Raw genomic sequence first — 23,494 nt, forward strand, 5'->3', positions numbered from 1 at the left:
AAACTGTTTATACATATACAGATAGAGCTGAAATCTGGTCCAGGAGATGTGCTAGTCATGCTGAATGGTTTTTAAGTATCAAGCTACAAAACAACAATAATAAAATTTTACCCAGTCTCTAGGGGAGACTTCTTCCGTCATAGCAAGTGACAGTGAAGATTTGGAATGCAAGAAACTGAGAGCTAGTTTAGGTCTACTCTTCCCTTAAGGCTCCCTTGTGTACTTTATAAGAAGGTATTAGTGAAAGAACTGTACAGGGTACAAAAGGAGAGGAATCTATCACCATTATTATTTAGAAATAGGATTTGTTTGTTTCTCAGTGTGGGGCCTCAGGTCTCTTAAATGCTTAGATTGTATTTTTCCTACAGGATTAAATAGTAATTTCTGCTTTCATAGGCAGTTTCATAGGCCTCTTGACACTGTGAGTGGCCTCTTGAATCTCTCATTACTCTACCATGTCTGGCTCTGTGGTGTCTTTGTCCTGATGACTTGGTACATCTCGTGGATACTCTTCAAAATCTATGCCACAGAGGTTAGTATTGAGTTTTTTGTCAGTACTCTTCTGTTTTGGAGTGCAGAGGTTTATTTTTAGTAGAGCACTGATCAGCATGTTGTTGTGCCCAAAGCCATTTTGAGAAGTTGGGTTTTGGTTTTTCTTCTGAGATTTCATAAGGCATATATCTTTTGTAACCATCATTTATTTGTATTTTTTTCTGAGGAACAGTGTTAGTGTTCTTAATGTTTGAAAACTAAACTGAATGAACTGTTAGTGGTACTTACTATGTTTTATCTATAGTGTAATTCTCTTCTGAAAGTTTCCATTTCTCTATTGAGCATATACTAGATCGGCCTCAAGTTTAATTAATTTTACATGCTATTGATATAGATACTATTGATCAGTATTAAAATATTTAAATATAAGGAAGGCAATAAAATACTTGTTCTTTGAAGGAACTTTTTAAAATTTATGTTGAAGAAATGATTTTAAATGAGTAGGAATTGCATTGTCTTCATCATCCAAATGTTTGTCTTAGAAAATGAGTGTTTGTTTTATTTTACCATCTCTGTAGGTTTGTACCCTTCAGTGACTTCAGATAATTTTTGTTTCTTAAATTTGTTTCTATTATTGGAAGCCAGAGATCTAGTAAAATTGGGAAAGTAACATGTTAGAAGGTAGTGTATTTAGGTATATGTAATTTTAATGCAATCTGTTTTTGCAAGGAACACTAAAGATGTTAGTTTGGTTGTATTGTCTCCTTTATAATAAATTTCAAATAGTGCTAATTTACTGAATGTAATTAAGTCATGAAAATAATCATTCCATAGTCTTTATATTTGATTATATTTGATAGGCTCATCTGTTCCCTGTTCAACCACCATTTTCAGAAGAGTCATATGAATGCCTCCCGAAAGTTTTAAACAGCAATCCTCCCCTCATCATAAAGGTAGCGGAACTATGCATTTTGTGTCTTTACACAGTCATCTCTAACTTATCTTATGGAATAGACTTAATATTCGCATAATTAAGTATTTCGATATATTTTTTGAGGGCCTAGAATATTCTAATACTGTAAAAAGTATTGTAAAAATCACCTACATGCTACATTGAATGCTGTTTACTTTTTCAGTTTTCATTCCAAGTGACTAAGATGCAAGTATATATTGCAACGTATGTGTATAAGCTAGACTAATTCTATATTTAGGAGAGATATAAAAATATTTCAAGCATGAAATATAATGATATACAACCATATACATTAGCTTTTCACAAATTCCTCATGGTAGCAAAACAAAACACTGATTTTTTTTTTTTAATCATTGGTTTAAGGTATATTTTCACTCATATAGAATTGTTGGCTGTAATGATCAAAGGAAGTACTTGATAGTGTGTACATATTCAATGAACTCTCTAAAATTTGAGTAATGATAATAATCCTGAAACAAATTTTAATCAAAAGAGTCTAAAGAAGTTGCAGTAAGTTTATAAATCAACCTAAGTGAGAATAAATTGCTTTGATTTAAATTTCATTTTGAAATTTTAAAAGTAGAACTACAATATATGTGATCTTGTTAAGAAGTCATAGTACTTAAAAAAGAATTAAAATAGAACCTAGAGTTTGGATTACACTCTAGAAAAGTTGTAAACTAATAAGAAAATGACCCACTAAGGTTCTGATTACCTTTAAATATCAATTATGACTAATTTATTAGATAAACAAAAATATCAGTCACTCATTTGGTTATTTAAAAGATCTGTATTTACTGGGCAGATGTTAGTCACTGCTAGTTGCTTAGGGTGTAATGATGAATAAGACAAAGCACAGCCTAATGGAAAAGGCAGATACACAAAATAATGAAAATTTACTGTGGTAAGTGCAGTGGGAACCACTTACTGTGCTTGGGACCAAAGCAAGAAACCTTCGCAGAAAGGATGGTGTCTTGAATGATGAGTAAAGTGGTTTGCCAGGGAACAAAATGAATATTTTGAGTAAAAAAGTACAGCGTATGTTGTGTATCTGCTGTGTGCTGGGCACTACTTGTGGACGTGGCAGCGAGCAAGACGTTGTCCCTGCCTCACAGTTTAGTGGGTGGAACCAGGTGAGACAAGTAAGCAGGCAGTTACAATAAATTATGGTAAGTACCATGGTTGAGAGCTGTGTGAGTATATGTTTTTGCCGGGGAGGCCAGGGAAGTTCCAGGAAGAAGTGGTGTTTTAAGTTTCCCACTATAAGGTGGGAAGGAACACAGAGAGTTCTGTAGTTCCTAGGTAGCTGGAGCCCACAGTGACTAGGGTAGCCTACAGAGGGTAGAGGCAAGAAAGTTCTGGAAGTCTAGAAAGGAAGGTTATGGTTCTGAAAAGCATTTCCTTCATGAAAAATTTCAACTGATTTCCCCTTAGATATGTAGTATTGAGCCCCATTCATAAATAAGATTTTATATAGAGGTTAAAAAAATTAAATAGTGTGTATTTTTTTCCCTTTCAGTATTTGGCCTTGCAGGACCTGATGTTGCTTTCTCAATATTCTCCTTCACGAAGACAAGAAGTGTTTAGCCTTAGCCAGCCAGGTATTGCTAAAAATAATAGACCTAATAGGAACTGAGTATGTGTGTGCAGAAAGTGTTCCACTTAAAGTTTTTGGTGAACTAGATGTATTTATTAAAATATCACACATCATTAAGTATCACACATATTTAATAATACTTCCATTAAATGAAGTATTGATTTAAACATTATACAACTGTTTGCATTGCTGTGGTTAGAAATTATATTTCCAGGAAAAGTATTTTTAAATTTTTATATTATTTCCTTCTGCCCCCTCATTCCCTTCACCTGAAGAAAGTATGAGGTAGGTTGACAGTTTTAGAGCAGAAAAGTACAGTTTGAGAATCCCAGAAGTTTTAATGCTGTAAGGGGTCTTAAAAAGCAGATGGTTTAATCCTTATGGAGGACCTAAGTCTCAGAGAGATTGAAGTGGCTTAATAAAGTTAATGTCAGAGTTGGAATAAGAAATTCTGTCATTTGACTCTTAAGTGCAGAGCTCCCTCTTCCTGCCATGCTACTTTGCCTTCCTTTTTAAAAAAAAGTGAAAAGAAATTATCAATAGACTTGATGGTGATAGGCCCAAGGACACTCTTGGCAATTCTGAAACACTTCTTCATTGTTACTTGCCGAGCTCCTCCAGACTGCAGCTGGGCCAGTAGTGCTCTGCCTTGTTCCTAGAGGGAAAGCCTTCCAGCCCAGCACCAGTGGGGACAGAACCTGGGTAGCTTTACATCTCTCTAATAAGCTCTTCATTATTTTGCCAAACTCGCCAATTCCCACATTATAAAATAAACGTATAGTTACATGTTACATGGAAATAAAATCCAGTTATATAAAAATATAGATGATTGGAGCCACTCTCCTTTCGGTAGTATGAAAAATCCAGTGCTGATGCTGTGGAAAATTAACTGTAGCAATACTTTTCTAGCAGACTGAGGTTTACTTAAGAATTCTCTATACACTAAATGTTTTCACAAGATATTCAAGTAAACCGTACCAGGGTGGCATGTTCTCTGCAAGAGAACATATTATTAAAATGTAACTGGTCATAGAAATAGAGATGAGATTTGTGGTTACCAGAGGCAAAGGGTGGGGGCGGGGGAACTAGATGAGGGCAGTCAAAAGGTACAAACTCCCAGTTATAAGAGAAATAAGTACTAAGGATGTGATGTACAACATGATAAATATAATTAGCACTGCTGTATGTTATATATGAAAATTGTTAAGAGAGTAAATCCTAAGGGTTCTCATCACAGGGAAAAATTTTTTTTTCTATTTCTTTAATTTTGTATCTATAAGAGTTGATGGATGTTCACTAAACTTACTGTGATAACCATTTCATGATGTATGTAAGTCAAGTCATTATGCTGTATACCTTAAACCTAATACAGTGCTGTATGTCAATTATATCTGAAAACTGGAAGAAAAAAAAATGTAACTGGACCATTACATAGTTCCTTACTGGTCCTGCGATACAGCGGTATAAAACATCCTGGGGGGCTTTCCTTGTGGCTCAGTGGTTAAGAATCCGCCTGCCAATGCAGGGGACATGGGTTCGAGCCCTGGTCCGGGAAGATCCCACATGCCGTGGACAACTAAGCCCGTGCGCCACAACTACTGAGCCTGCGCTCTAGAACCCGCGAGCCACGACTACTCAAGCCGTGCGCCTAGAGCCCGTGCTCTGCAACAAGAGAAGCCACTGCAATGAGAAGCCCACACACCTCAACGAAGAGTAGCCCCTGCTCACTGCAACTAGAGAAAGCCCGTGTGCAGCAACAAAGACCCAACGCAGCCAAAAATAAAGAAATTAAAAAAAAATAATTTAGGAAAAAAAAAATGTCCTGGGGCCTATTGATGGAGTATTTTGTTTGTTTTCAGGTTAAGTGGTATTCCTCTTAAGTTGTAACTGGGAAGAAAGATTTAAGGAGGGACCTAAGTGAAGAGAGAATGATTGTTTAATGCCCAGGATGGAGAAACCAGTTTTCAGTGGACTCCTCTGCTATTCTCAATGCACAGTTGATTTTTACATGACAGCTATTGGAGATAAAGGTTTTAGAAAATCAAAAGATAATGAGAATTAAGGGAATTTTTAAGAGTGTGGATCACAGTAGTTTAAGTTAAATAATAAGATAGCAGATACGTAAACACTCAGTATAAAGTATGATCACTGTCAAATAGTGTGTCATTTCTATAGATGTAATAGCAAATAGGGGCTCTTTTGCAAATGAAAATGTAAGGAAGCACAGTGGGTGAGCCACAGCGATTTAGAGGTCACTGGGGGCCATGGGGTGCCTCTCATTAGACATGTTCATTGTCTTAAGTCTTCAGTCAGTTCAGTACTGCTAGTGAAGTAACGTGGGTCTTTTTCACTGAAACCGTGCAACAGTGTTTGGCTTTATTTTAGCAACCAATTTGAGAGTGGTTTTTTTTAATGGTAAAATAGCAAATTTTTGCTTGTAGACTTTTAGGAAAATTATTTCATCCTAATATTTATTGAACTCCTGCTGTGTATTAGATGGCATGAGTATAAATGGTAGCTTGACTGAGAAAAGTGGGCCCTGATGCAAAGTGTAATATAGCATTTCTTGTTGATTTTTCTCCCCATTTTGAGAGGAGACTATAAGATTATCTACATTTTAAAAGCTGGTATTTGGACCTCCTAGGTGGACATCCCCACAGTTGGACAGCCATTTCAAGAGAGTGTTTGAATCTTTTAAATGATATGACTCAGAAACTTGTACTCTATCAAGAAGCTGCTGCTACAAATGGGAGAGTGATGTCTTCATCCTACCCAGTGGAACCTAAGAAATTGAATTCTCCAGGTAACTCCTTATACTACTAAGAGAGGGGAAAGCACTTACATTTTATTTCCTAAGAAAGTTAACAGTAGTTAATCTAAGGATATGTATATAAGTGTGAAGTATATATTTTTAGGGAAAATTGATCCAATATATGGGATATTGTACTGAATCAAGAAAAAGACCTGGGTACCAATTGAAAAAATTAAGTCTAGTGTGGTGGTGGTGGTGGTGTTAAAAAGGCTAACAAAATGTTGATCATCAAATAGAGGACTTCAGCTTACTCTAGTAGAGAGCCAGGTGAATCTTTACAGGTAATACTGGGTGCTGCTGTGATTGCAGTATCCCAGAGATAAAAAGTTCCTGGGCAGTGCCCAGAGAGGAGCAACTGCAGTGACTTGGTGATTTGGGGATGGGGGCATCCACATTCATTGTTTTAAGATAGCTTGATATAATGTTTGAAAGATGAAAGCTGAGAGGAAAAAGTACAGGTGGAGGAACCTATGCTATTTCACAAAACACCTTAAGTAGACAATACCTAGCAATGTAAGTGATAAAAAGACTTAATGTTCCAGTGCCTTTTGGAGCCAGGCATTTAATGAAAATGGGCAGAACTGGCTGGGTGAGGACTGTGGTAAACTTGAGAGCACAGTGTTCATCTGAAATGGGAAGCTGTGGGTTAGCTTCAGTCCATTGTTCCCATGTGGGAATTTGGATCCAGTATCTGAACTTCTGGGCTTTTTTTTTCTTTTAAAGAGAAGCCTGAAGAAGTTTTGGGGAAAATCTACCACTTTTAAACATTGGCACCTAATCTTGATATTTAAAAAATCACTTTATGGGCCAAAGCAAACACATCTCTGTCTTTGACTTCATTACTCTGCTGGGGTCATAGACCAAAAACAAAGAGATTACAAAAGAAAAGTGATTTAGATAAGTTCATGAATGTCAGATTTTAGAAGATTCTGGAGTGTTTCAGATGTTCTTAGCATTCAGATTAGCATTTATTTATTCAACAAGTATTTATTGAATGCCTGCCATGTACCAAGCACTGTGCTAGAAGCCAAAGAGTTGAAGATGAAAAAACATTCTTGGAACTGACCTTTTAGTGGGAGGCACACAAATAATGACAAGACAGTGTAACTGCTTAAAGGAAGTCTGTCAAAAGGAGTCTGAATGGGTAGGATGATGTTTGATAATGAAAGGAGTTGTTTAAATTTTATCCTTTAGATGTGGCACTGTTAGAGAATTTTGAGTAGCTATAGTTACATCAAATTAGCATGTTAGAAAGATCATTGTAATTCCGAGTTGGGGGAGATCCTGGGCCAGACCAAATATGGATTATTCATTATTTTAAATGGTTGTCATATCACATCACTCAGTCAAAATTTGCCTCTAATTTTGAGGAATAACTGCAAAACTTAAAAACCCCAATCTTAATTTGTAAATTGATTCTCCAAATATTCATTATTGCCATTAACCCTTAAAAAGTCATGTCATGAAAATTTGGTACTTTAAATGTTTGATGTCTTATGCCAGTTTTATTAAAAAGATAGAATACTAGTATAATTTATTTGTCTTTGTGCCTTGTACTGGAGTGGCAGAAAGATGTTCTTCTATTTTTGTACAAGAGACTCTCTAAATTGGTACAGTTATGAGATAATTTTTGAAGAAGCTGTTTACAGATCAGATTTGTAGGCAAATTAGTCTCTGGTGTGACTTCTGTTAACTTGAAAGAACTCTGGGGAAAATGGGATAAGGTTAGCACTCTCTCTTTCTGTACATTTTCACACTGTAGACTTGATTCAGCCAAGTAATAGTTACAGTAAGAACATGCAGTAACCCTGGGCATATTCTAATGCAATAAGGTTGTTGCCATTTGAAAAAAAAGTATAAGTTGATAGGTTCACTCAAAGCAGCTTAGAGTTAGAAAAATTGACCTTGAAGATGAAGATACCTTTTTAGAGAAAAAAAACAGGGGCTGTACCAACCTGACAGAAAAAGATGTATAAAGCTCCTTGAGTGGTCACCAAGTTGCAGTAGTAAAATCTGGATGTTGAGAATGTAAACCTAAATGGAAAAAATCTACTGAACCTCGGTTAAATGAGTTAAACAAAGAATTGAGATGTGTAAAATTTGAGAACCTCCACAGTGGCCTGCTTTGATCAGGTTGCCTCTTCAGAACTGGATCTGTTCTTTTACAGAAGAAACTACTTTTCACACCCCAAAATCTAGCCAGATGCCTCGGCCTTCAATGCCATCATTAATTAAGACGTCATTGTTCTCCTCAAAATTGTCTGCACCTGATGTTGCAAGTCCCCTGGCGAACCCATTTGGCTCTAGTGTAGTGAATCGGATGGCTGGGATTTTTGATGTAAGCACGTGCTATGGGTCACCTCAGAGTCCTCAGCTTACAAGAAGAGGGCCAAGATTATGGACTTCGGCTTCTGGTGAGGACTATTTATTTTCTAAAATTTGAAATGTCATAGTTGCAGAGAATCAGGCTAAGTTTTCACCTTCTTGGGTTTTTTTTTTGTAGGTCAGCAAATGACTGAATATTCTAATCCTTCTCCATCTACCTCTGTTAGTGCTGAGGGTAAGACAGTGAGACAGCCCAATGTGATTTATTCATGGATTCAGAATAAACGTGAACAGGTAGGATGATATGGGTATAGAATTTATAGTTACATGTAACATTGAGAGAATCAAGGATCTCACTTAAGTAAGCCATTAGGAATAAATAGGACTTTGGGGATGCTTAATGTATTAAGTTGACCCATATAAAATTGCCAGTATTTGACTGGTTTTGAGTTATAGAAATTGTAATTTCATTTGGCTTAACCTAATACAGTGCCTTTGATCTGTGAATTCTTTCATTTAAGAGATATTTATTGAGTTCTTCATATATATAGGGTGTGGTTTTAGGTATTGGGAAAACAGCAAACAGAAGTCCCTGACCATATGTTTACATTCTAGTGAGGGGAAAGAGGTGAGCAAGCAAGTGTATTATATTTCTTTGAATATAAAAAATACAGTTTGTGCTTGAACAACTCGGGTTTGAACTGTGTGTCCACTTATATGTGGATTTTTTTCAGTAGTAAATACTACAATACTACTCGATCGCAGTTGGTTGAATCCACTGATGTGGAACTGTGGATACAGAGGATGGACTGTAAGTTATGGGTGGATTTTCAACTGCAAGAGGGTCAGTGTCCCTAACAACCGAGTTTTTCCAAGGGTCAACTGTACTATTAATTGTAAGACTTACTTTACGTACTATTAAGAAAAAAAAAGTTGCCAGTTAAACCGTGACATGCTATTGACTATAAGATGCATCCTGATATGTCATGTGCAGAATATGAAAAATATGTCTTAAAAGGGAAGAAATTTGATGTCTTACGTGCTATATAGAAAAATAGAACAGGTAAAGGAGACCAGTACCTAGGGGAAGAGCGTACTATTTTATGTGGGGTGATCAGGGGCCATTTCATTGATAGGGTGACTCTTGATCAGAGGCCTTAAGGGAGGGCAGGGAACAGCAAAATGCAAAGGCCCTCACGTGGGAGTAGGATTGGCTTGCGTGAGGAACGGTGTGGACACTAGTGTGTCCAGAGCAGAGTGAGGGGAGAGTGGTAGGTGGGTGGTGAGATAAGACAGGTAGCAGGCACCCAGAGCTCATCAGGCCCATTAGCTGTTGTAAAGACTGACATTTTCTCTGAATGTGATGGATAGCCACTGCATGGTTTTACCCACAAGAATGACATGATGTAACTTTACGTTTTGAAAAGTGCTGCTGTGTTGAGACTAGATCCTCAGAGGGCAGGAGTGGAAGCAGAGGGACAGTAGTAAAGCTGTTAAAGTAATCTAGGGGGAGATGATGGTATCTGTGACCAGAGTGGTTGTGGTGGAGACTAAAATGTGATCAAGGTCTGGATATATTTTGAAGGTAGATGTAATAGGACTTGCTTACGGTTTGGTTGTGGTGTGAAAGAGTCAGTGTTGATTCTAAAGTTTTTGGCCTGAGGATCTGAAATAATGTAGTTGCAGTTTATTGAGTTGCAATTTACTGATGATTCTGGAAGAAGAGATTTGATAGAGGTAAGGTAGGGAAATCATGAGTTTGATTTCAGACATGTCAATTTTGAGATACGTACTAGACAACCAAGTGAAAGTACTGAATAAGATATTAGACATAACATCTGGAGTCTAGGGGAAAGTCCAGGTTAGAAATGAAATTTTGGAAGTCATCAGAATATAAAAGCCATGAGACTCCGTGAAAATTCTTGGGGAATATAGATATAGAAGAAGAGAGATGCAAGAACTGGGACCCTCTAATGACGAGCTCTGGGAGATGAGAAGGAATAGCAAAGGAGCACCATTGAGGTGAGAAAGAACCAAGAAGAGGGTGTTTCAGACAGAAGTGAGTGTCAGAGATGATGCTGATAGGTAGCATGAGACTCAAACTAAGAATGAACTGTTGCGCTAGAAATGTGGAGGTCATTGAGTACTTGACAAGAGCTACTGGGTGGAGTAGAGGGGATGCACACCTGATTGGCGTGGGTTCAGGAGAGACTGGGAGAGGAATTGGAAACCACAAGAAAAGCTAGATCTTTCAAGGAGTTTTGCTATAAGGGGAACAGAGAAATGGGGTAGTAGCTGGGAGGAGTTGAGGGGTCAAAGAAGGGTTTTATTTTTTAGGATGGGAGAAATAATATCATGTTCATTGATAGAATGATCAATTAATAGAGAGGGCAGAACTGAAGGCATTTTACAAAACTTCAGGATCCCATATGGCTCTATATGCCATAAGTACTGCTATGTCATGAATTTACTTTCAAGTCAGTTGGGGTATGTAGCTTTTAGCTTAATATTAAAAAAATTGTTTTCCCTGTAAATGTCAACTAGTAGAAAACCACTTCATGTCTTAAGATCTTTTTTTTTTTGGTAGGGGAAACATGCTCTTTTTTGGTGTTAAGAGGTAAAGGGTAAGACAGTTGTAGAGAATTGAGAAAGAATATGGTCTTAGAAAATATCACCAGAACCACTTAGAGTTCCTTTTTTATTATGACAGGGCTTTAATTTGAGGGCTAGACATGTGTACATGAGAATGCAATTTAGGTTAGATGGCCTATCTTTGTTTTCCAGTTTATAGTACAAAGGTATTTACTTACGTGGTTTACCTTAAATACTGTTCTTTCTTTGTAAGATGTGAAGTGTTTCATTTAAGTTAGTGTCAGGAAGAACCTGGAAATGTGTAATATTATATTTGAGTAGAATTGCAAAATGTGCATGTGTTAATTCTTCCCTTTTTCCAACTCAGATTAAGAATTTCTTATCAAAACGGGTGCTGCTAATGTATTTTTTCAGTAAGGTAAGAATGTGTAGTTATAGCACTGGGAATGGGGGGAGAGGAAACAAAATAAGAATGAAGTAGCAGGTAGGATTTGACTTCTAAATATTTAGCTTGATCCTAGCAAGCCAAACAGCTTTGCATCATGCTTCACTAAACCTCCCTTTTAACAGTAGCTGCCCTAGACACACATCTCACCTTAGTGGCTTCCTGAGGCTTGGCTCTAGTTGACCTTCTGAGTTTCTTGGCTGCAGGCAGCTTTGTGCTGATATGTAGCCCCTTGCTGCAAAATGAGCAAATCCATGGTGTTGCTTCATGGCTCATTGTCCTGCTAACATCTTTATGGCCAATTTGGTGTTCAGAAGAGAGATGACTGGGTTAGATTGCAGATGTTAAAGTTGGGTTGGATAAAAGTTGTAATTCAGACCACAAACTAAATGACTTTCCAACTTGTCTGTCAGCTGCCCCAGCTGCTGTAGGGGAGTAAATCTCAATGGTAGAAGCTAAAAATTCATTCCTGTTTTCACTGCTACAGCTGTTGTGTGTCAGTTAATCCTTTGATGAGGAAAACCTTGCCCATTTGTAGGGGAAAGAATTTTTGTTTTAATTATTTTAATCTAGCTTCTCTCTTTCTGCAGATATTGTAGTATTAACTAACAATGCACTCTATTAATGCCTTCAAGTGAAAGTCTGCATTGGCGTACATTCCTCATTTTTATTCTTTGGGAGTCATACTCTGGTGGGGAGAGAGAACTCAGTAACTCTGATAGAATATAGATACACATAGCAGAGAATCCTTTCAAGTTCTTGAAACTGTTTTTTCACTGTGGTGGCAGGGAGGATCCACCCAACTAGCAGTAAGGCTATCCATTAGAGCCCTGGTTAAACTATCAGACCCCTGAGGAAGGTGTCTCGTCTTCCACCAAGAGGAAGAGGAGTTGTCTGAAGTTTTACTTCAGAGCTTTGTTTCAGAAGGACGGGAAGAAAACTTACCCTTTTGTCTTCTGTATGCCATGCATGCTCTTTTCACTTAAGTTCCCTCATTTAATTCTAACAGCATTCCTGTGAGTTGTCTTTTAGTCCTCATTTTACAGATAAGGAAACCTGAGGCTCAGAGGGGTCAAGTAGCTAGCCTAAGGGCACATAGCCAGTAAGTGGCAGAGCAGACGCTGAACAAGATAACATCTCCTTTTTCCTTGGAAGTGAACGGCTGCTTTTGATTCTAATTTTGCAAGTGGATCTATTGTATGATAAGGAGTTGTAGACTCTGCTACTTAATGTTGGGACATGTAACATGCTGTTGTACTTAGTAGGCTTCATTGGGTGCATTATGAAATCCACCATTTACACGGGCCAATTATTGCTCCATACCACAATACCTTGCTGTATTAAAGAAGGTTGGGTGGTTTTTCTTTGCAGTGGGATTGAGGGTAGACAATTTAAGAGAGGTAATATGTATTTAGGCAGTTCTTTTGTTTTTAAAAAAAAGCATTCTTAACCCTTCTCTTAAGTGATCTCTATGCTAATCCCCTGAGGTGGGTTGAGTTGAATATATTTATTATTTATTCAACTCTTATTTTAAATGAGAAACTGAGGCCCATAGAGATTTAGAGACTTGGCAAGGGTCACACAATGAGTTGGTAGCAGAATGCTTTATTGCAGTTAAATCATACTGTGTAAGAATTTCAGGTTTTAATTCTTCAGAGGCAGCTGTGAAATTTTTATTGTTATAGTCTACATAATTGATTACATGAAATTATCATTTCAGGGGAACTTACTTAAATGTCTTTATTGTATTTGTAGCACCCAGAGGCCTCCATTCAGGCTGTTTTTTCAGATGCCCAAATGCATATTTGGGCATTAGAAGGTAAGCAGTCTCAGTGAACTATGATTTATTTATTAGTTAAATATTGAAGTATAATCCATGAAAGATCAGTTCTGGACTTTGATCTCAGTCTTTGAATTTTCAGATACATTGTTATTTCTTTGTTTTATATAGATCATTTTTCTTAGATATTTAGGTGTATTTTAATTTAGGCAGAAATTTTCCTTGTATATAAGTGGATAAACTGAGCCTGGGGTTCTTGCCTCTCTTTCTCTATTTCAAAAAAACTGCAATTAATAGATTGTTTTTTAACCGTAAACTTACGTTGACATAACATGTTTAAGCATATTTAGCTTAGGTTAAATATGAAAATCTAGTTCCTAAAGAACTATTTCTTTGCATCTTACAGATACTGCCTTCTCAATGCTTAAATGATACGTCCTCAGAGAGGCCTTTCCTGACCACCCTATGAAAAGTATCCTCACAGCTGTCACCCTTATCAGGCTTTGTTTTCTTAGCACTTATCACTACCAAACACAATATTATTTTAAAAAATTCTTTTTCCTACTAGAACGTAAGGCAGAGACTGTCATCTTATTATTCAAGACTGTTGCAGTTGAGCACTTTTTCCATGCCTTTTCCAATCTTTTGCCTATTTTTCTATTGTATTACTCCCTCTTTTTTATTTAGAAGTTTTTTTATGCATTCAGAATATTAATCCTTTCTCAAATAGATGTATTGCAAGTAGATTTGCCTAATTTTGATTCGCTCTTAACTTTTTTCTTCTTTTCCACTTGAGGTCTGTCTCACTTAGTAGCAGCATCATTTACAGAAGATAGATTTGGAGTTGTCCAGACTACACTACCAGCTATTCTTAATACTTTGTTGACGCTACAAGAGGTAGGCAATATGTGGGTTGGGTGGAGGTAGAGGTCCTGTCCCCTCCCCCTGCCCAGCTTTTTCAGTTTGTTTCTTACATATCACATTGAGTAACAAACATATGTTGGAAGTCAAAATAATGGTGCTATTCTCACCCTCAGGCACTTATAATCTAAGAGAAACTAGGAAGATAAACTTTTAATTCATTTATAAGTAATAATTTTATTGTAACAGAGAAAGAAAGTATACTAAACCTGTAGGATATACCTCTGATATTAATCAGATTATTTAGGATATTGGAATTCTGTTCAGTGCTGTAAGTTTGCATCCTTACATAATTTGTAGCTACTGAAAGTGACTTGTAGTTAAATTACCCTGCAGATAAGAAGTTACCTACTGGCCAGGGCTTAAGAAGATAGAGCTGGGGCCAGTGGATTCCTGTTATCAGGCTGTGTGCATAGTTTTAAACTACCAGCTCTTTTTAGTCCTAGACTTAAAGGAAGAAAAGTAAAACGTATGCTTCTTGTTTTCCATTAGGCTGCCTTCCCTAACTTCATGTTGGGTGATATGTTTTACACTGCCTTGTAATATTAGTTGTATGTCAGATGAGGAATATAAACACTGAGGGCTAGGGGCATTTAGAGGTAGGGGCTTGGGTGTATAGGTTTTCTGGAGGAGTGTTACTGAACTAGGCTTGAAGGATAATAAACTGGTGCATATTTGGGTCTTGGGAAACAACTTAAGATATGAAGAGAAAACAGGCTTCACTGTTCCTTTCTTCAAATCTCAATTCATTTTACCTCTTAGAAAGTCTTACCCATCAAAACCAGTGATTTTTTTTTTTTCTTCACTTTGAGTCCTCTTTGTGCCCACTTTCTCATGTATGTTATTTGAGACATGTTTATACACATGGGTAGTTTTATTATTTGGGTTCTTTTCCCAGCTGCCTTTCTCTAAAGAAAGAATTTCCTACTATTTCTCCACAACTTCTAATATTTGGCTTGTCTAACCACACAATAGGGTAACCATGATTTGGGCATATCTTTGGTACATAGCATAGTTTTTTTTTTTTTTTTTTAATCACTCTTGCTATATAGTTTAAAATAAAACTACAGTACAATGTTCCATAGTCTGCAGAGCGATTTATCATTTTTTTTTTGAACCTCAGATCTATCTTGTGAAGTGAGATGGAGGTGTTTTGGCCCTGTCTTGCACATGAGAGGGGCTCGGTAGTACAGTGACTTACCTCAGGTCTCACACACAAGTCTTGTTAGTGGCAGAGCTGGGACTTGAATGTGAGCTAATTGCAGGGCATTAGCAGTGTAGTAGACCCCAGGGAAAGCTGCAGATCCGCATCCCTTATTCTCTCTGAACTTGTCTATCATCTTCTCCTGGGCTTTTATTTTTACATAAGGTTCTCTTTAGAGAGAATGGCTCTACCCTTAGAACTGTGGCTTTCAAACTTTTTATTTTTATTTTTTATTTTTTTTATTATTTTTTTTTTAAACATCTTTATTGAAGTATAATTGCTTTACAATGGTGTGCTAGCTTCTGCTTTACAACAAAGTGAATCAGTTACACATATACATATGTTGCCATATCTCTTCCCTCTTGCATCTCCCTCCCTCCCACCCTCCCTATCCCACCCCTCTAGGTGGTCACAAAGCACCGAGCTGATCTCCCTGTGCTATGCGGCTGCTTCCCACTAGTTATCTATTTTACATTTGGTAGTGTATATATGTCCATGACACTCTCTCACCCTGTCACATCTCACCCCTCCCCCTCCCCATATCCTCAAGTCCATTCTCTAGTAGGTCTGTGTCTTTATTCCCATCTTGCCACTAGGTTCTTCATGACCTCTTTTTTTTTTTTTCCCTTAGATTCCATATATATGTGTTAGCATACTGTATTTGTTTTTCTCTTTCTGACTTACTTCACTCTGTATGACAGACTCTAACTCCATCCACCTCATTACAAACACCTCCATTTCATTTCTTTTTATGGCTGAGTAATATTCCATTGTATATATGTGCCACATCTTCTTTATCCATTCATCCGATGATGGACACCTAGGTTGCTTCCATGTCCTGGCTATTGTAAACAGAGCTGCAATGAATATTTTGGTACATGACTCTTTCTGAATTATGGTTTTCTCAGGGTATATGCCCAGTAGTGGGATTGCTGGGTCATATGGTAGTTCTATTTTTAGTTTTTTAAGGAACCTCCATACTGTTCTCCATAGTGGCTGTATCAATTTACATTCCCACCAACAGTGCAAGAGTGTTCCCTTTTCTCCACACCCTCTCCAGCATTTATTGTTTCTAGATTTTTTTGATGATGGCCATTCTGACCGGTGTGAGATGATACCTCATTGTAGTTTTGATTTGCATTTCTCTAATGATTAATGATGTTGAGCATTCTTTCATGTGTCTGTTGGCAATCTGTATCTCTTCTTTGGAGAAATGTCTATTTAGGTCTTCTGCCCATTTTTGGATTGGGTTGTTTGTTTTTTTGTTATTGAGCTGCATGAGCTGCTTGTAAATCTTGGAGATTAATCCTTTGTCCGTTGCTTCATTTGCAAATATTTTCTCCCATTCTGAGGGTTGTCTTTTGGTCTTGTTTATGGTTTCCTTTGCTGTGCAAAAGCTTTTAAGTTTCATTAGGTCCCATTTGTTTATTTGTGTTTTTATTTCCATTTCTCTAGGACCTGGGTCAAAAAGGATCTTGCTGTGACTTATGTCATACAGTGTTCTGCCTATGTTTTCCTCTAAGAGTTTGATAGTGTCTGGCCTTACACTTAGGTCTTTAATCCATTTTGAGTTTATTTTTGTGTATGGTGTTAGGGAGTGTTCTAATTTCATACTTTTACATGTACCTGTCCAATTTTCCCAGCACCACTTATTGAAGAGGCTGTCTTTTCTCCACTGTATATGCTTGCCTCCTTTATCAAAGATAAGGTGACCATATGTGCGTGGGCTTATCTCTGGGCTTTCTATCCTGTTCCATTGATCTATATTTCTGTTTTTGTGCCAGTACCAAACTGTCTTGATTACTGTAGCTTTGTAATATAGTCTGAAGTCAGGGAGCCTGATTCCTCCAGCTCCATTTTTCGTTCTCAAGATTGCTTTGGCTATTCGGGGTCTTTTGTGTTTCCATACAAATTGTGAAATTTTTTGTTCTAGTTCTGTGAAAAATGCCAGTGGTAGTTTGATAGGGATTGCATTGAATCTGTAGATTGCTTTGGGTAGCAGAGTCATTTTCACAATGTTTATTCTTCCAATCCAAGAACATGGTATATCTCTCCATCTATTTGTATCATCTTTAATTTCTTTCATCAGTGTCCTATAATTTTCTGCATACAGGTCTTTTGTCTCCTTAGGTAGGTTTATTCCTAGGTATTTTATTCTTTTTGTTGCAATGGTAAACGGGAGTGTTTTCTTAATTTCACTTTCAGATTTTTCATCATTAGTATACAGGAATGCAAGAGATTTCTGTGCATTAATTTTGTATCCTGCTACTTTACCAAATTCATTGATTAGCTCTAGTAGTTTTCTGGTAGCATCTTTTGGATTCTCTATGTATAGTATCATGTCATCTGCAAACAGTGACAGCTTTACTTCTTCTTTTCCGATTTGGATTCCTTTTATTTCTTTTTCGTCTCTGATTGCTGTGGCTAACACTTCCAAAACTATGTTGAATAATAGTGGTGAGAGTGGGCAACCTTGTCTTGTTCCTGATCTTAGTGGAAATGGTTTCAGTTTTTCACCATTGAGGACAATGTTGGCTGTGGGTTTGTCATATACGGCCTTTATTATGTTGAGGAAAGTTCCCTCTATGCCTACTTTCTGCAGGACTTTTATCATAAATGGGTGTTGAATTTTGTCGAAAGCTTTCTCTGCATCTATTGAGATGATCATATGGTTTTTCTCCTTCAATTTGTTAATATGATGTATCACGTTGATTGATTTGCGTATATTGAAGAATCCTTGCATTCCTGGAATAAACCCCACTTGATCATGGTGTATGATCCTTTTAATGTGCTGTTGGATTCTGTTTGCTAGTATTTTGTTGAGGATTTTTGCATCTATGTTCATCAGTGATATTGGCCTGTAGTTTTCTTTCTTTGTGACATCTTTGCCTGGTTTTGGTATCAGGGTGATGGTGGCCTCGTAGAATGAGTTGGGGAGTGTTCCTCCCTCTGCAATATTTTGGAAGAGTTTGAGAAGGATAGGTGTTAGCTCTTCTCTAAATGTTTGATAGAATTCGCCTGTGAAGCCATCTGGTCCTGGGCTTTTGTGTGTTGGAAGATTTTTAATCACAGTTTCAATTTCAGTGCTTGTGATTGGTCTGTTCATATTTTTCAAACTTTTTAGACCATGATCTAGTACATTTACATTAGACTCAGAATATAGAGGTGTGTGGGTGTAACAAGAAACAAAAGATTCTTAGAAGAGTGCTTACCTTTCAGTATGTGCTCTGCATTCTAATGCTTTCCATTCTATTTCATTTTTTAAAAATGCTGGTTGAAACGGAATTGATTTCACAAGGATCACACTGCCCTCAAGGTATTCTGCACCAAAGTTACTTTCTTTTCACCTCCCCACCATCAGAATTCCTAATTCTTCATAGTTGGTTATGGGTAGGTATGACAAGGAAAGCAATTTGTTTATTTGGTTATAGTCATTCCTACCTTTGATTGGGAAGGTAAGAATTATAGATTTGTGGAAGGGTCAGGCCCTATTTACTTTGAAACAGAGGAGTTGAATGGAGGATACTGTTGAGGGGCAGAGTAGAAAGAGGCAGAGGCATGTTTTTGAGAGTTGAAAAGAGGTAAATGGAGCAAAGAACAGGACCAGTGATTTGATACTTTGCTTCTGAGTATAAAAACCCTTCCTAGTGTGAGGCTTGTGGCATCTGTTCTCCCCTAGGCCACATCACAGTCGGCTTTTTGGTCATGCTCTGCAGGCATCAGATTTTGCAAACTGCCTTGCAGTCTTTCCCACCCCATATCCTGAGGTTGACTGTAGTGAGTGATTCAGTGTCCACGTGGATATTTGTCCCACACTTTGACCTTCTCGCCAGTCTTTTACATACCCATCAGTCTCAACCTTTGACCATCACCCAGGCCTCATCATCCCCTGAATTCTCCATCTCCAAATCTTAAAATTCCAGGATTCTACCCTCTAAGTCAGAGTCCTTAAATGTTTTTGTGCCAAAGGTCCCTTTAGCAGTCTGATGAAGCCCATGGACTTTTTCTCAGAATAATGTTCTTAAATACATAAAATAAACTCCTTAGGATTAGAAAGGAAATCAATTATATTAGAATACAATTATGAAAGTATTAAATTTGTGATACAGTAATGTGTGCTTTTTAATTAATGCATTAAATAACAAGATCTATCAGTGAGTCTAAAAACTCATCACTTTGAAGTAGTGATATGATGAATGGTATTTCAGATAATTGCAATAGTAATGTGATATGAAGGTATTGATGATATCTGTTGGTGGCAAAGTCACAGGAATTGCTAATGCTATTGTGATTTACTGTTTCATAATTGAAAGAAATGCTAAATTTTAATTAGAGCTTAGTAAAGATAAACATGTAATTTTTATCCCAAAGTTCATGCCCCCTGAATTCTATTCATAGATCTGTGGGCCCATGTAAGAGCCCCCCCAAGCACAGCCTCTCATGCCCTTGCTTCTTCTGTACACTTTGTCTTTGCCAATATTTTCACTTCCTTTGTTTTTTTTTTTTTTAATTTATTTTATTTATTTATTTTTGGCTGCATTGGGTCTTCGTTGCTGCGTGTGGGCTCCCTCTAGTTGTGGCGAGCGGGGGCTACTCTTCATTGCAGTGCGCGGGCTTCTCATTGCAGTGGCTTCCCTTGTTGCAGAGCACGGGCTCTAGGCTCACGGGCTTCAGTAGTTGTGGCACGCGGGCTTAGTAGTTGTGGCTCGCAGGCTCTAGAGCGCAGGCTCAGTAGTTGTGGCGCACGGGCTTAGTTGCTCCGCAGCATGTGGGATCTTCCCGGACCAGGGCTCGAACCCGTGTCCCCCCCATTGGCACGTGGACTCCCAACCACTGCGCCACCAGGGAAGCCCCACTTCCTTTTTCGGCTCCCTCCTAGCTACACATATGTCTTTCCCTATCCAGCTTAGACCTTATAGTCTGTCACTTCAACCGTTTTGTTACCAATTCTTGAACTCCTTGTTGCCATGTCCTTCAGTTGCACCCATGTGGCAAAACTCTAAGGGATCAATCCCATATCGACCACCCACCCTTTCTCTTGCCCATCCCTCCTGCTTCAGCCTCACTTCAGGCCCTTGGCATTTCTGACCTGAATTATTACTATGGCCTTTTGCTCCTATTATTAACAGGGGTCCTTCATTCTGACTTTAGTCACTATCTTGTTCTTCCTATAAGCCCTCTACTCTAATAACCACCATGGACTATTCCGTTTTCCCCCCAAATATATTTTATTTTCTTAACCAGACTCTAACTCTATATACGATGCTGCTTCTTTCCTTCTTTGCCTAGAACACATTTTTCTCCTTTTCTCTGGCTCTGCCCTGTAATCCCCATTTCATCACTTTATTATACTGCATTTTAATTGTCTGTTTACTTTTATTGTCTCTAGTCAGAGCAGAGGCAGGGACCTTGTCTTATTTCTGTATTCCTAGCATCTGACCTGGTACCTGGCAAATGACAGGCACTTATTAAATGCTTGTTGTGTGACTGCTGGATAGCTTCATGGTTGGTTTGGTGGGCGAAAGCTTCTGTTCTGGGGCCTGATTTGAGTGACAGTTCTGATGTAATGGGTTAATTATAATAGTCCCAAGCCTCTTCATTTTGAGAGGCAGGGATGTCATGTGACTCATACGAGCCCTGTTACATGTTTTTGGTTTTATGTTCTGTGATGTAGGAGGGATACTTTCTCTTAATAACGAGAGTAAGTTCTAAGTATCTCTGTAATTTAAGGCAAGTTATAAAATACAGGCTTCTGGATGTTACTAAGGAAAAATTGTATGGAACTGTTCTGTTCTTTTGTTTTATTTTTCACTATCAATAAGAAAGCCATATCACTGTGAATCATTAAAGAGAAAATATGAAAGGAAAGGGGAAGCCTTTCATTCTTCAAACCATTCAGAGGGCAAGCAGTGGAGGGATGGATATCCTAGGACAGTTGTTCCTAATAGTGGACCAGGCCCTCCTGGGAGATTCCAAGTATTACAACAGGTTCATGAATCCATACGTACATTGCTGTCATCTGAGTAATTAATGTTTGTCTGACATATTTATAGCTATTTTTCAGAGGTTTCTACATGCTGTTTTGGTTAATTAAAATACAAATTCATTTAAAAGCATTATTTCCTACATTAGTGGATGGAGAACAACTACTATCCTGTGGAATTCCATTACGTATACATATATATACGTATATATATCTACATATATATATAGTCTTTAAAAAGGGTCCTTATAAAGGTTGGGGACCAAAATGGTAGAGTGGTTTGTTTTTTTTTTTAATAAATTTATTTATTTATTTATTTATTTTTTGGCTGTGTTGGGTCTTCGTTTCTGTGCGAGGGCTTTCTCCAGCTGTGGCGAGCGGGGGCACTCTTCATCGCGGTGCGCGGGCCTCTCCCATTGTGGAGCACAGGCTCCAGACGCGCAGGCTCAGTAGTTGCGGCTCACGGGCTTAGTTGCTCCACGGCATGTGGGATCTTCCCAGACCAGGGCTTGAACCCGTGTCCCCTGCATTGGCAGGCAGATTCTTAACCACTGCGCCACCAGGGAAGCCTGGTAGAGTGGTTTTTTAATCAAAAAAATTTTTCTTAAATTGTGTTAAAATACACATAACATAAAATTTACCATTTTAACTATCTTTTAGTGTACATTTCTGTGTCGTTAAGTACAGTCACATTGTTGTTTAACCATCAACCATCATCTAGCTCCAGAACTTTTTCATCTTTAAAAGTATGTTTTAAAGTTTTCAGAAAGCGTTCAAGTCTTTGAAAAGTCATTGTCACCTTGATGGTAGGATATCAGCTCTATCTATTATATTTTTTGCCTTATCATCTGAAGGTCAAATTTTGATATACTTGGAATATTGAAGTTGACCTTTATGCTATTCACATATCCATTCATCCAATAAATGTTAATTATCAAATGGTTTACCATGTGTTAGGATATAGAATGAGAAAAGGCAGACATGGTTCCTGCCCTCTAGGAGCTTACAGACTATAAAATGGAAGATCATACAAATAAGTAACTACAATTGTAATAAGTGCCACAGTATGCAAAAATGCAGGATGATCAGAGAACATAAAACAGGCGAGTCTAAGCTAGTCTTAGTCTTAGTGAATAGGAGATTGAAAGGAAGTGTGAAGTCATTAAAGGCCTCCCTGAGGAAGTGATAACAGAAGTTAGAAGGAAGAATGGGGAGAAGGAAAGGAATGTTCTTGTGGGCCAGAACTATGGGTTTGAAGGCCCAGAGACCCTTGACCAATATTCTTCTACAAGTCACAGTCCATTCTTTCTTTTTTTTTTTTTTAAATTATTAGCACCTTTAATTATTATTTATTTATTTATTTATTTATTTGGCTGTGTTGGGTCTTCGTTTCTGTGCGAGGGCTTCCTCTAGCTGCGGCAAGCGGGGGCCATTCTTCATCGCGGTGTGCGGGCCTCTCACTATCGTGGCCTCTCCTGTTGCGGAGCACAGGCTCCAGACGCGCAGGCTCAGTAGTTGTGGCTCACGGGCCTAGTTGCTCCGCGGCATGTGGGATCTTCCCAGACCAGGGCTCGAACCCGTGTTCCCTGCATTAGCAGGCAGATTCTCAACCACTGCGCCACCAGGGAAGCCCACAGTCCATTCTTTGTTTCTCTAGAATCCTATGCTACTTTACCTAATATTTGTGTAGTACTCCAAAAGAAATGCTCTTTCTTTAATTTTTGTAATAATCCCATAAAGTTAGAATAAGGCTTACTATGCATGACTGAGTCTCTTTCAAAAAGACTATATCTGTTGGTATAACTTAATCAAGATCATGCCAATAAATGGTCGAGTAAATTTGAAAACCAGGCTTTTAGACCTCAAGTCCTTTGCTTCCCACTGTATCAAATTACCTCTGTGAGGGCTTGGCAGGAGCATGCATTTCTTAACCTCCTTTCTTTCTTTCTTTCTTTCTTTCATTTATTTATTTATGGCTGTGTCGGGTCTTCATTGCAGCACGTGGGCTCTTCATTGTGGTGTGCAGGCTTCTCTCTAGTTGTGGAGCGTGGGCTCAGTAGTTGTGGCACACATGCTTAGTTGACCCGCAGCATGTGGGATCTTAGTTTCCCGATCAGGGATCGAATCCGTGTCCCATGCATTGGAAGGTGGATTCCTTTTTTGTTTTGTTTTGAATTTTATTTTATTTTTATTATACAGCAGGTTCTTTTTTTTTTTTTAAGTTTATTTTCTACATCTGTGACTCTATTTCTGGTTTTTTGTTTTTGTTTTTTTTTTAATTTATTTATTTTTGGCTGTGTTGGGTCTTCGTTGCTGCACGCGGGCTTTCTATAGTTGCGGCGAGCGGGGGCTACTCTTCGTTGCGGTGCG

The 23,494-nt window shown here is 38.0% G+C and overlaps 1 protein-coding gene across 1 annotated transcript in view; it reads left to right on the forward strand.

Annotated features, from left to right (window-relative positions):
• NDC1 (NDC1 transmembrane nucleoporin) overlaps positions 1–23,494 on the forward strand; it is a 47,297-nt gene that overhangs the window by 14,982 nt on the left and 8,821 nt on the right. Inside the window, exons 8-16 of the mRNA XM_061186570.1 lie at positions 397–532; positions 1,353–1,445; positions 2,985–3,066; positions 5,707–5,865; positions 8,043–8,288; positions 8,378–8,493; positions 11,159–11,209; positions 12,992–13,055; positions 13,813–13,913. Of these exons, the coding sequence (XP_061042553.1) occupies positions 397–532; positions 1,353–1,445; positions 2,985–3,066; positions 5,707–5,865; positions 8,043–8,288; positions 8,378–8,493; positions 11,159–11,209; positions 12,992–13,055; positions 13,813–13,913 (1,048 nt within the window). The remainder of the gene's footprint in view (positions 1–396; positions 533–1,352; positions 1,446–2,984; positions 3,067–5,706; positions 5,866–8,042; positions 8,289–8,377; positions 8,494–11,158; positions 11,210–12,991; positions 13,056–13,812; positions 13,914–23,494) is intronic.

The sequence above is a fragment of the Eubalaena glacialis genome, chromosome 3, assembly GCF_028564815.1.
Source record: "Eubalaena glacialis isolate mEubGla1 chromosome 3, mEubGla1.1.hap2.+ XY, whole genome shotgun sequence".
Taxonomy (NCBI): domain Eukaryota; kingdom Metazoa; phylum Chordata; class Mammalia; order Artiodactyla; family Balaenidae; genus Eubalaena; species Eubalaena glacialis.